General features: G+C 47.5%; 1 protein-coding gene across 2 annotated transcripts in view; it reads left to right on the top strand.

The window, feature by feature from the left end:
• Positions 1–12,830, top strand: part of PPTC7 (protein phosphatase targeting COQ7) — a 42,097-nt gene that overhangs the window by 17,566 nt on the left and 11,701 nt on the right. For both annotated transcript variants that reach the window (XM_044290596.1, XM_044290588.1), the window contains exons 2-4: positions 2,984–3,163; positions 6,296–6,494; positions 8,446–8,569. In XM_044290596.1, the coding sequence (XP_044146531.1) occupies positions 2,984–3,163; positions 6,296–6,494; positions 8,446–8,569 (503 nt within the window). The remainder of the gene's footprint in view (positions 1–2,983; positions 3,164–6,295; positions 6,495–8,445; positions 8,570–12,830) is intronic.

Raw genomic sequence — 12,830 nt, 5'->3', positions numbered from 1 at the left:
ATCGGGCTTCTTGCATAGGAAAATCAAATTGTTCTACCTCTGAAAGTGACTGGGGCAGACACACCTGACAGAATACAGCACATTTTCTTGCATTCCTAAAGTATACAAATATCTGCACAAGCTATACAGTGTCAGTGTGGGGATGACTGGTATCCTGGATGAGCAGTTGGTTGAAAGGTTGACCTCTATTTTTTGGTAGAATCTGATTAATCTGTCCAGGCGTTAGTCTGGCAGCATGTTTCTCATAGATTACAGGGTTCATAGCGGGGTCACAGCAAAAATCCCTTTCTCGGGCTCAGAGTTAGGGCACCTTTTGAAGGACAGGAAAATGGATGTTGCTTATTGTAATTACCTTTCCCATCTGTTGCTTGGTATTATAGATTGTAACTGATGCTGGATTTATACAATAATCTCCATTTTAAACTATATTAAAGGGGTTTTCCTGGATTTTACTACTGATGGCCTATCCTCTGTATAAGTCATCAGTACCTGATCAGTGGGGGTCTGACACCCGTGACGTCCACCAATCAACTGTTTGAGAAGGCACCAGTCTTCCTGTGAGCACCACGGCCTTCTCCAGGCTCATCAAGCACAGCACCGTTGTTAAAGAAAATATTAATTATCAATATTTTGTGTTAATATCAATAATATTCATAATTGGGCGTGAGTCGTCTGTTAATTACTTCGCCTATTTATACCTTAAAGGGTTTCTACCACCACATTTTGACCTAATTAGCTGTCACACTAGCGATCTGCTAGTGTCTGCTGTACCTAACCATGCTATTGTAATACTTTTCTCTGCAGTGGTTACCCTAAAAAATTAACTTTTATTGCTATGCAAATGAGCCTCTAGGTGCTATGGGGGTGTCTTTTCAGCACCTAGAGGCTCCGTCTACTCACCATGTCTGCCGCCCAGCTGGTCCCTCCAGCCCGCCCATCTCCTCTAGATTGACAGCCTCCATCGTGGCCGAATTCTCACGCCTGCGCCGTGTGCGTCTGTATTCGGTGCAGTGACTGTCGGACCGCTCCCTGCGCTGGCATCTCCACTGCGCCGGTGACGTGAGAGTGCTCCTAGGAACAGACAACGCCCGGCCTCAAGCAGTGGAGATGCCGGCGCAGGGAGCGGTCTGACGTTGCCTGCGCCGAATACAGACGCGCAGGTGCGAGAATTCGCCCGCGATGGAGGCTGTCAATCTAGAGGAGATGGGCGGGCTGGAGGGACGAGCTGGGTGGCAGACATGGTGAGTAGACGGAGCCTCTAGGTGCTGAAAAGACGCCCCCATAGCACCTAGAGGCTCATTTGCCTGAGAAAAGTATTACAATAGCATGGTTAGGTACAGCAGACACTAGCAGATTGCTAGTGTCTGACAGCTAATTAGGTCAAAATGTGGTGGTAGAAACCCTTTAAAAGAAACTACCTCTGTTGCCTTTATTAATTTATTAAAACCATTACATGTCTACAGTCTAATTATATATATTTTTGAGATAGAGATAGAGACTTATTGTTGCACCGTGGCTGCCGGGCGCTCCTTCTTCTCATAGGTCTGTGCGGCGCATTGCTAATGCTATAAGCATTAGCAATGTGCCGCACAGACAGAGGGAGCGGCGGCCACGGCGCACGTGAGTATAATGCTGCTCACTAACATACCATGGCAGCCAGGACTTCAGTAGCGTCCTGGCTGCCATGGTAACAGATTGGAGCCCCAGCATTACACTGCTGGTACTCTGATCGGAACTGCTGCTGCCACCAATGATGTAGGGGGGAAGGGGGCCCCTGCCACCAATGATCAATACTGGGGAGGGAGAGGGGGCGCACTGCCCACTGCCACCAATGATGGGCGGGGAGGGGGACCCTGTGGCCACTGCCACCAATGATTAATACTGGAGGGGGGGGGGGGTTTGAGTTACCAGAGGGGGCTGAAAAGAGGGAGAGGCTGGGGGGGCGGATCAGAGGCTGGGGGGGCACATGAGGATGGCTGCCATGGTCAGCTCCCTGCTCCTGTGTGCACAAAGCACAGGGCAGCAGGGAGAGTGTAAAGTCCTATTCACCCTAATAGAGCTCTATTAGGGTGAATATGACAAGGGTTCTAGCCCTTAAGGGGGCTAATAGTTATTAAATAAAATAAAAATAAAAAAATACAGAAAACAATATATCGCAATATATATCGCACATGTTTCAAATTTATAACCTGATAGAATCGTCTTTTCTGCCCAAGGGGCGGCGTTTCAGTTCACTTGCGCCCAGCCAGCCTCGCCCCAACCGCCGTTTTGAAGCGCCGCCCAGCTCATCAATATTCACTTCGCTTTTAGCAGACTGGTGTCTGCAGATATATTCCTCAATAAATGATGTCCTGTGAGAAGGTTTATGGCGGTATTTCTTTCTTATGACATTGCTTCTAGGGATGAGCGCATCAACTTCGGATGAAACCTCCGAAGTCGATTTGCATAAAACTTCATTCCAATTCTGTACGGAGCAGGAGCTCCGTACAGTATTAGACTGTATTGGCTCTGATGAGCCGAAGTTCCAAGTGGTACCTTGGAACCAAACCAGAGTTCGGGAAATGTTTTTTTTACGGTACAAATAGTTTATTATCCGAAGTCTCACAAGACTTTGCGAAGCAATAACTTCGGCTCATTGGAGCCAATACATTCTAATGCTGTACGAAACTCCTGCTCTGTACAGTATTGGAACAAAGTTTTATGCGAATCGACTTCGGATGCTTCATCCAAAGTCGATTCGCTCATCCCTAATTGCTAAAATAAACCATAACTTTATGGAGGGGTCCAACCTCAGATCCTGGCGGTGAAGGGTCTTGGGTGCTTTCATATCCGAATATATAATAGAACATGAATGGAATCTGAGGTATAATATCTGAAATGTGTTCATTTTGAGACAATAATTTCATGATAAATGTGCACATTGAAATTGACGCTTGTCTCTTAACTGTGCGTATTTGAGACAGTAACTTATCTCTGTTTCCAGGTGTGGCTGATGGAGTGGGTGGATGGAGGGACTATGGAGTTGACCCTTCTCAGTTTTCTGAGACCCTAATGCGCACATGTGAACGTTTGGTTAAAGAAGGACGGTTTGTGCCAACGAACCCTGTTGGGATCCTGACCTCAAGTTACTGTGAGCTGCTCCAGAACAAAGTACCTTTGCTAGGTAAGTAGTATGACCATCCCCTGGTATAAATATTCTTAGCTCAAAACTTCACCAGATCTAGGAGACAACAAAAATATACTGTACAACTGGGTCTGGACAGCCTGGTTGAGGATCACATTGCAGTTGTGGAAGGCCATGTGGTTGTGCAGAGATTTTATATTGATGACCTATCGTCTGACACCCCTGCTGATCAGCTGTTTGAAGAGGAGGGGGCTCTCCATGCGAGCCTCCTCTTTATTACACTGCACTTCTCGGAAATGCAGTGTAATGTCAAGTACTCACTCCACTCACTTGAATGAAGGGAGTGCTTGTAATTATACTACGCCGCTGCTCCACAGGAAGCGGCATTTGCATGGAGCATCACCTCCTCGTCAAACAGCTGATACCCGGGACTCCCACCGATGAGATACTGATGACCTATCCTGAGGATAGGTTGTCATATAAATCTCTAAGGTTTAGTACACACCCCACCCCCGAACACTTCAGTGTACAGAGCTGGTTCTTCACTTCCCCGGCATACACAATAGCGGTATAGTACTAGTCACTGAGCTCCAGGTTAATGCACCTGACTGCCTAATGCAAGAAACGCAGGGACCAAGACCAAATGCAGTTTCTAGTCACCCTGCTGACCAGGGTTGGTACACAATATGTGTGGGTATAGGTAACAAAGTAGTACATGACCATTGCTTACATATTTTAGGGGGAATGTGTCATTAGAAAATCATGTTTTTATGGTAAACAGATTTAAAAAAATTTGGTGTTGTTTTTAATTTTCCATGTCAGTATCTATATTAAGGAAAAAACATAATCCTGGCGCCACTTCTTGGTCTGTACAGATCACTTTACTGCAGTTATCTGCTTATCTGTCATTCTAATCCTATCGGTAAGGCCACCTGCACACTAACGTGTGGTGCCTGTTGCCGCATTGCGGACCGCATTTGCGGATCCGCAATACACGGGCACTGTTCCGTGGGCATTCCGCATCACGGATGCGGACCCATTCACTTCAATGGTTCAGCAAATCTGGAGATGTGGAACGGAAACCCACAGAAGCACTACGGAGTGCTTCCATGGGGTTTTGTCCCATACTTCCGTTCCGCAAAAAGATAGAACATGTCCTACCTTTTTGCAGAACGGCCGGATTGCAGACCCATTAAGTGAATAGGTCCACGATCCGCTGCTGCTGCCGCCCCACGGTCGGTGTTCGTGCATTGCGGCCCGGAGCATGGCCACGGGGCCCACACGTTCGTGTGCAGGAGGCCTAATGGTATCGCCTCTGTGTATAGATAAGACGGGATCCTCCATTCACAATAGGTGATTGTCAGAGCTTACCTATTCTTTCCTTGTACAGTGACCTCTGCACAGGTCACAGAGCAGGCCTAGAAAACGGTCCCATAGAAGTCAGAGGTCCCCTCCTAACCATTGTGTCTACGGCTCATGTGGCTGCCATAAAGCAATTCTCTAAATGCTATTAAGAACAGCTCAGGCAAGATGTCTGTCCCCATAATTATGTTCATGAAATGGAATAAAAAATCGACAATCAGAAAACCAAAACAGATGATAAAAAAAGGACGTGTCACTATCTGGTTTTAACTAGCAGAAAAACCCTTTAAAGGACAACGCTGAATTTGTTGGCACAGATATGTTTGGAGCGATACGCTCGCTGTGCTGGCGTTCTTCCCTGGAGCGATTAAACTTTATATGCCAAGTTCGTAGTAATGTCCCACCGCACTGGAATTGCACTCCTTCTAGGAAAATGTTTAATATCTAAAATGCATATATTAACATATTAGGAGTTATAGTCCATTATAGTATGTTTCAAGGGGACAGTCCATAAGTGATGTCTGCTCAAGAAGTGAGTCTGTTCAACTTTAAAGGGGTCTCGTTTAAGGCCTCATGCACACGGCCGATGTGCGGCCCACAAACAGCGGGTCTGCAATACACGGGCACCGGCCTTGTGCTCCCTGCGTCACGGATACTAGAAGGTCGGTGCTTCCGTGGGGTTTGTCCGTGCCAACGCACTGCAAAAAAAGTAGTGGTGCAGATCGCATACTCTATTCAAGTTAATTGGTTCTGCATCTGCATGGGGGCGGCGCTACGGTCGGTGCCCGTGCATTGCGGACCGCAGCACGGGCTGGTTTGTGTGCATGAGGCCTAAAATGGCACCTGAAAGGATAACTGATGAGTAAAATTCTAGCAATTTATGTTTCATTCCAAATCCATGCATTTTAACCCTTTCATTGTGGGCTCCAGTGTTTTAGGACCACCAGTTCAGAACTTAGCGTTCCTGTGACACAGGATTGCAGTCTCTCCAGGTTGGGTGGACTTACAGGATTTCATCATCACCTATCGGAGGGATCAGCATCCCTCGGCACTCCAGCTGTTCAGAAACTTCAACTCCCAGAATGCTCCATTTACTTCTATGGGAGTTAGAAGAGAAGCTGGGCATGTTTGCATGCTGGGGGTTGTAGTTTCACAGCAGCTGGAGTGCCCAATATAGTTGTTTTTGTCATCTTGAAGAGCTTCAAGCAGAAATGTATCTTGTGGGCTCCTGGGGTCTCGGAACATATGCTCTATGTCAGACAGGAGCAGCATGTCCTGCTGTAGAATGTGAACCTATTTTACGACTTTCCAAGTATAGGAGATCATATTAATAACTCGCAAGTCAAGACGGATAGGTTGTTAGTGCAGATAGGACTGGTGGAATGATTTTAACGGACCTCCTGGCTAGCAACAATTTGTGACTTTTGCACAATAGAAATATTTAATCGTAGGGCAGACAACCCCTTTATTATCGCCATGGCTTGCTGTCACTGATGTGTATTACCGTCTTGGCAAAAAGCAATTCCCTAATATATGGTAGTAAAGGAAGCGACACTACGTGTATGTTCTTTTCACTTTACAAAGACCTTGTGCTGTGCAGTCCTTGAGGGAACGGCCTAGCTATGTGGATGCAGTTCTTTGTAGCGGAGGACAGGGTTGTATAAAACAAGCTTGCTGTAATGGTGTACCCCATGTGCATATTACACGCTTGCTGAAAGCTTTATTACATGGTATTACTGTACTTCACCTGCTGCATTATCCCATGTAAAGATATGACACTGTTCACATTTTTTCTCTCTTTTCTTCAAGGAAGTAGCACTGCCTGTTTAGTCGTTCTGGATAGAAGAAGTCATCGGTTACACACGGCAAACTTAGGAGATTCTGGATTCTTGGTGGTACGAGCAGGGGAAGTAGTGCATCGGTCAGATGAGCAGCAGCATTACTTTAACACTCCATTCCAGCTCTCAATAGCACCTCCTGAAGCAGAAGGCGTGGTACTCAGTGACAGGTGGGTCCCCAATGACGTGCACCAGGTGATGACTAAATATTAAGGGACCTGTCGCCACTTGAAACTGAACCAGAGTTCGGGAAATGTTTTTTTACAGTACAAATTAATTTATGAAGTTATTGCGGTCTGCAAGTTGCGGTTCCACAAAACACGGAAGCCGCCCGTGTGCCTTGGCTGTGACACAGTTGCCTTAATCTGCCCTTGGTTAGAAGAGCTGACGGGTCCACTTACTTAAAGGGCTTCTGTCACCCCACAAAAGTTATTATTATTTTTTTGCTTCTTATAATCCCTATACTGCGATATATTAATATATAATGTTATTACTCATTTTGGTTCAGTAGTTAATTCAAAACAGACTTTTATAATATGTAAATTACCTGTCTACCAGCAAGTAGGGCGGCTACTTGCTGGTAGCAGCCGCATCTACCTTTCATAAAGACGCCCCCTCCTCATGTTGATTGACAAGGCCAGCGAACAGGCTCGTCTTCTGGCTGGCCCTGTCTCCGTTCAAAATCTGGCGCCTGCGCCTTACCAGTCTTCAGTCGGCGCAGGCGCACTGAGAGGAGGACGCTCGCTCGGCGGCTCCATCCTCAATGCGCCTGCGCCAATGACGTCACATCTACACCCGACTGAAGACAGGTACGGCGCAGGCGCCAGATTTTGAACGCAGACAGGGCCAGCCAGAAGACTAGCGCGTTCGCTGGCCCTGTCAATCAACATGCGGAGGGGGCGTCTTTATCATAGGAGGATGCGGCTGCTACCAACAAGTAGCTGCCCTACTTGCTGGTAGACAGGTAATTTACATATTATAAAAGTCTGTTTTGAATTAACTACTGAACCAAAATGAGTAATAGCATTATATATGAATATATCGCAGTATAAGGATAAGAAGCCAAGAAAAAAAGACTTTAGTGGGGTGACAGAAGCCCTTTAACCCAGTAGTTCAGTGGTTGGCCCTGATGTCTTGCCGCACCGAGCTCTGGTGGACATATTAGGTGGAACACTTAAAGATTAGTTGATTTGCTACATAGGTGCTCAGTGCAAGAACTACAAAAGAGTCAACACTGTGAACCCTTCAAGATTTGGTCCGTGTTCCACCTAATAATGCTGTAGGTATTTGGATGTGCCAAAGGCACAAATGTCGGCTAGCTTGTGGTAAGCGGTTCCTAGTAAAAGGCCATTGATATCACAGTGCCTACTGCTTTATTTCATTGGGTGCCATGTAATGCTTTGTTTTATATTTTTAGTCATTTATATTGGGGTTTTACACACAACAGCAATTGATCTTAGAGAATCGCTCAGTGGGAACCCCTATTTAACCAGCCGTTCTGGTTGGGGCCTAAAGTTTAAAAGAATTGTCAAAATGCATTCTATCGTGTGATCTCTTGAGATTATATCAAATGAGGTGACCAACTAATAAGTCTTAAAACGTGATTGCTATTTAGAATGCAGACTTCTCCAGCCACGTGTGGGTTAAAGGACCTGAAATCGTGCTTTAGTATAGTCTGGATGGGATTCCTCATTTCCTTGGAGCAGATCCATAGGCATGTGAGCAGTGCGGTCTCGTGTTGCTTTCACATCAGTGTGGAAAAATTTCCAGCAGCACGCGGTGTTCTTGCAAGTGAAAGCAATAGTGCACTTGGCAACAAGCTGTGTTTTAGATGGGAGTGTTCAAAAGCCGGACTGTTCATAGGATGTGTGCAGGCTCTTTCCCCCAGCCCCTCAGGCAGCACACCATGCACATTCAGCAGGAGCCCGACTGAACCTTGATATGTCAATGAAAATGTTCCAGCTCACACACAAAATATTATAGTAGCTCAATAATAACAACTATCAATAATAGCTGTAGTATACTGACAACAAGAAAGAGTCATAGTGGCTGGAGACCAGCGAGTACCTCTTGTGTTTATTGCAGATTTAATGTTAATTTTGGGTCTTGTTCTTGTTACAGTCCGGATGCGGCAGACAGTAGCTCATTTGATGTTCAGCTCGGTGACATTATTCTAACAGCAACTGATGGACTGTTTGACAATATGCCTGATTATATGATTCTTCAGGAGTTAAAAAAGTTGAAGGTATGTAACCATTGAAAGCGATCACTCACAGGGGGTAGGCAGTGACAGACTTCTCATCAAACAAGGGGTTTCCAAGCCCAAACCGTGCTTTATTGTATCGCTTTAAAGGGAACCTGTCACCAGGATTTTGTGTATAGAGCCGAGGACCTGGGTTCCTAGATGGCCGCCAGCACATCCGCAATACCCAGTCCCCATAGCTCTGTGTGCTTTTATTGTGTAAAAAAAACCGGCGCACCAGAATGACAACAGAAGGAAAATGACACGGAACTAGGCCTCAAGGCTAGGGAAAATCGGGTCGCCACCTAGGAAACCCTAAACCTGATTCCTGTCAGTATGAATAGACCCTGAAGGTGGGAATATTCATACACCATAAACCTAAGCCCTAGTAACCCTCAATATCCCTAGGTGTAGTGACCGGGTCTGAGACTACTGGTTCCTTCCCAGATGAATGAACCAGCGTCTCCCTGAGGCCTAGTAAACAACGAGCAAATGGGAACCACAAAATACAAGGAGAAGTACACTTATCTTTAATAGAAAATGAATGAGCAGGAACTCGGATGATGGCATATAGATGGCACAGAATCCGCCATTAACAATAGGTGACATCACAGCTTATCAGCTCCCCCCTTACCCTCTGCACAAGTCACAGAGGATGCCTAGAAAACTGTCCCATATAAAGCCTCTTTCACACTTCAGTGTTTTAGTCTGTGATTTCAATCAGTGATTGTGAGCCAAAACCAGGATTGGAGCCTCCACAGACATAAGGTATAAAAGATCTGTACCTGTTCTGTGATTAGAGCCAAACCTGTTTTTTGCTCAAAATCGCTGATGTAAATTACTGACCAAACACTAACTTGTGAATGAGACCTAAGTCATTGGGGTCTCCTCTTATCCATTATGTTCCTGGCTCATGTGAGTACCGAGTACTCTCAAAAGACAGGAAGTCTTGGCATGTTTTAGGCCTAGTGGCCAGTATTTTTATATATTCTTTTGTAATCTATATAGGGACTTGGAAAGGCCTTTTCTAATGGCACTTTCCCTTTAATCCCTTCGCTATCTGTGCTGTACATTTACGGCGCTGGAGCAATGGGCAAACATGGAGCCCTCAAACAGCAGAGACCTGCGGCTAATGACTACGACCGGCAATAATGCCGATCACTGTCATTAAAGCCTTTTAGATGCTGTGATCAAGTGAGATCATGGCATCTAAAGGTTGAAAAACCCAGAAGCTCGCACATCCGGGCTTCTTACCGGCATCCCAATGCCAGTATCTGAAATCAATACCCTCACTGAAGAGACCAAGGGTATTGAAGCTGCAATTCTTATTTTGGCCAACATAAGAAATTAGCAATTCTGAACTATAAATGGATGTAAACGAACCATGATTTTTCAGGAAAAAAATATTTTTAATTTTGTAGGCTCAAATACGAGCTTAAAAATCATAACAAAAAATAAATAAAAATGTATATATTTTTTTATTTTGTTATATAAAGTTTAAATCGCCCCCTTTGCATAGAAAAAATAAATAAATACATAAATAACATAATATAAACATCATGAGTATCACCGCGACCGAAAACACCCAAACTATTAAAATATAAATATATTTTTCCAATACAGCGAATGGCGTAATGGGAAAAAGGGTCAAAGCCATTTTTTTCATCGCTTCTCTTACCCAAAAAAATGTAATAAAATGTGATCAATAAAAACTACAGATTGTCCTGCAAAAAATGAGCCCCCACACGGTTCCGTATATATAACTATAAAAAAGTTATAGGGGTCAATATGGTGATGTAAAAAAATTAAACATTTATTTTTATTTTTTTCTCAAAGTTTAAAGGTTATCCAATTTCAAGTACAATTACGATACCCCATATGTATAGGTTTTTATGTCTAAATAGTGTAAAAATAAATTTAAAAGGGGATATCCAATTTCAACCCCCCTCCCCCACCTCGCCTCGGCGCCGCTCCTGGTCCCCGCACCACCGCTGCTGCTTCTCCCTGCACACAGATGAAAACATCTGGTGTCGGGGGGAGCAGCCATTGGCAGATGGGGATGAGCCTCCCTAGTGTCACTGGTGATGCTAGGGAGGCTCGTCCCTGCCTGCCATTGGCTGCTGCTCCCCCCAACACTGGATGTTTTCATCAATGTGCAGGGAGAAGCGGCAGTGCTGGGATCAGGAGCTGCACTAGGAGCGGGGTAAGTTTATTACCAGTGAGGGGCCTTGCACGTTGGGGGGTTGTTGAAATTGGATATCCCCTTTTAAATGTATTTTTACACTATTTAGACATAACCTATACATATGGGGTATCGTTGTAATTGTACTGACCCAGAGAATGAAGGACACAGGTCAGTTTGCCGTAAGCAAAACGCCGTGGGAACAACACCCGTAAAATGGTGGAGGAATTATTTTTATTTCTCGCCCAATTTCCTTGGGGGACACAGAAGACCTTGGGTATAGCTCATCTCCCTAGGAGGCGTGACACTAAGTGAAAACTGTTAAGCCCCTCCTCCACAGCTATACCCTCAGCCTGGAGAGAGAGACTGCCAGTTTTTGCTTAGTGTCCAAGGAGGCAAGACACTCCCTGCTACTGCAGGGCTGTTTTCTCCTTGTTTAAATTTTGATTTTTACTTTTTTCTTTTCTTTTTGTTCCAGATCATCAGGGACAACAGAGTCGCACTAGACCTCTCTGTTTCTCCCGGGGTTGAGCTGCGCCAGTGCCGGTCATCCGCACTGCTGCCTCCCCCACAGAAGACAAGGTGGATCAGGGCAGCCCAGCTCCCCTACATCCCGCCAGCGCAAGGGTCGCCCGCACGCCAAGTCCCTCTCCCAGCGTCCTGCCACTACGGTGCCAGTAGCTGAAGGGGCGACCCTGCTGGAATGGACTGAGGGTGAAGACGACTATGGTGAGAGAGTGGCTTCTCCAGCCCTACGTCCCCCACCCCCCACCCTGGTCTCCTGCGTGCCTGACCCCCCATACTTGGACCCTTCGGTCACTGCTGGACCTAGGCTGGCCCCTGGGGTGCTGCGGGGCGACATTCCACTTCCTGCTCCCTCTCCTCCCTTCTGGCCCTCATGGGACATTTTAGCAGCAGATTGCTGCGAATAGGCAGTCTCCCTTCACTTATCAGCGTCCCTCCTGGAACGCTGTGCTCACATCCTCACGGGCACCCGGTCTCAGGGTCCCCCCATCCCCTCACCGATGCGCTGCTCTGGACCGGGGGCCTTTTCCTGGAGGCAGTGCTGCTTGGGCGCCCGCACCTCCGGCGCTTCTTCCCGGCCTGCTGGGCCGCACCTCCGAGCTGGGCCGCACTCTCCCGGCCCCCGACTGTTCCGGCCTGCGGGGTAGACTCCCGCGGCCGGCATTGGCTTGAGCACGATGCTCCAACGATTCCGGCCGGCCGTCGGCGACTTCCGGCCGGCCGGGCGCCGTAAATTTTGGTCCAGGCTCCGGGCCTACTGGGCCGCATTCCGGCGCTCCACCCGGGCCCCTGACTTCCGGTCCGCGGGGTGGGCTTCCGCGGCCGGTTTGTCCAGGCAGTCCGCTCCGGTTTCCTGTGCGGCCCCGGTCAGCCGGGTGCCGCAGAAAATTTAGGCCCCGGCTTCACGGCCTGCTAGGCCGCAAACTTCCGGCCTCTGTTGGAGGGGGCGGGAACTTCTCCGGGCGCGAATTCTTCCCGCCTGGAGGTTCCCCGCCCCCAGGGGATCGCGGCGCCGCCTCCTCCTCCCTTCCAGGTTGGTGGCTGTTAACCCTTCGGGTACCGGCCCCCGTGCTTTTGTTTGTTTTGTTCGGCTGATGGGCCTATATGGCTGGCGCGCCCCCCCCCCTCTACTTCTATGCTGGGCACCTGTATGGTGGCACTTCTTCTGCCTCAGTGAGGCTATTTTTTATTTGGGAATGCATGACATGGTTAAGCTAATGGATTTCTTGTGCGCTGCGCAGGACGCTGCAGCCTTATCTCAGTAGCGCCGCCTGTATGCGTGCTCCTTCCATGAGCGGCATGGTGTCGCACTCCCCGGCTGGTGCATGCTTCCCTTCTTTGGCCCTCTCCGGGATGCAGCGCTGGCCAAGTGCATGCGCCCTCCAGCTATGGTAATTGCCATGTGCAGACAACCCCTTCCTAGGCGGGAGGATACTGCACTCTCTCGGGCTGCAGGCTTGCCTGGTGCATGACCCCCCCCCGCTTAGGTGGAATACTGCACTCTCACCGAATACGGTGTTGGCCATGTGCACGAGAACGCTGCACTCGTTGGATTCG

This window comes from Bufo gargarizans, chromosome 1 (genome assembly GCF_014858855.1).
Source record: "Bufo gargarizans isolate SCDJY-AF-19 chromosome 1, ASM1485885v1, whole genome shotgun sequence".
Taxonomy (NCBI): domain Eukaryota; kingdom Metazoa; phylum Chordata; class Amphibia; order Anura; family Bufonidae; genus Bufo; species Bufo gargarizans.
This window is presented reverse-complemented; position numbering and strand designations above follow the sequence as displayed.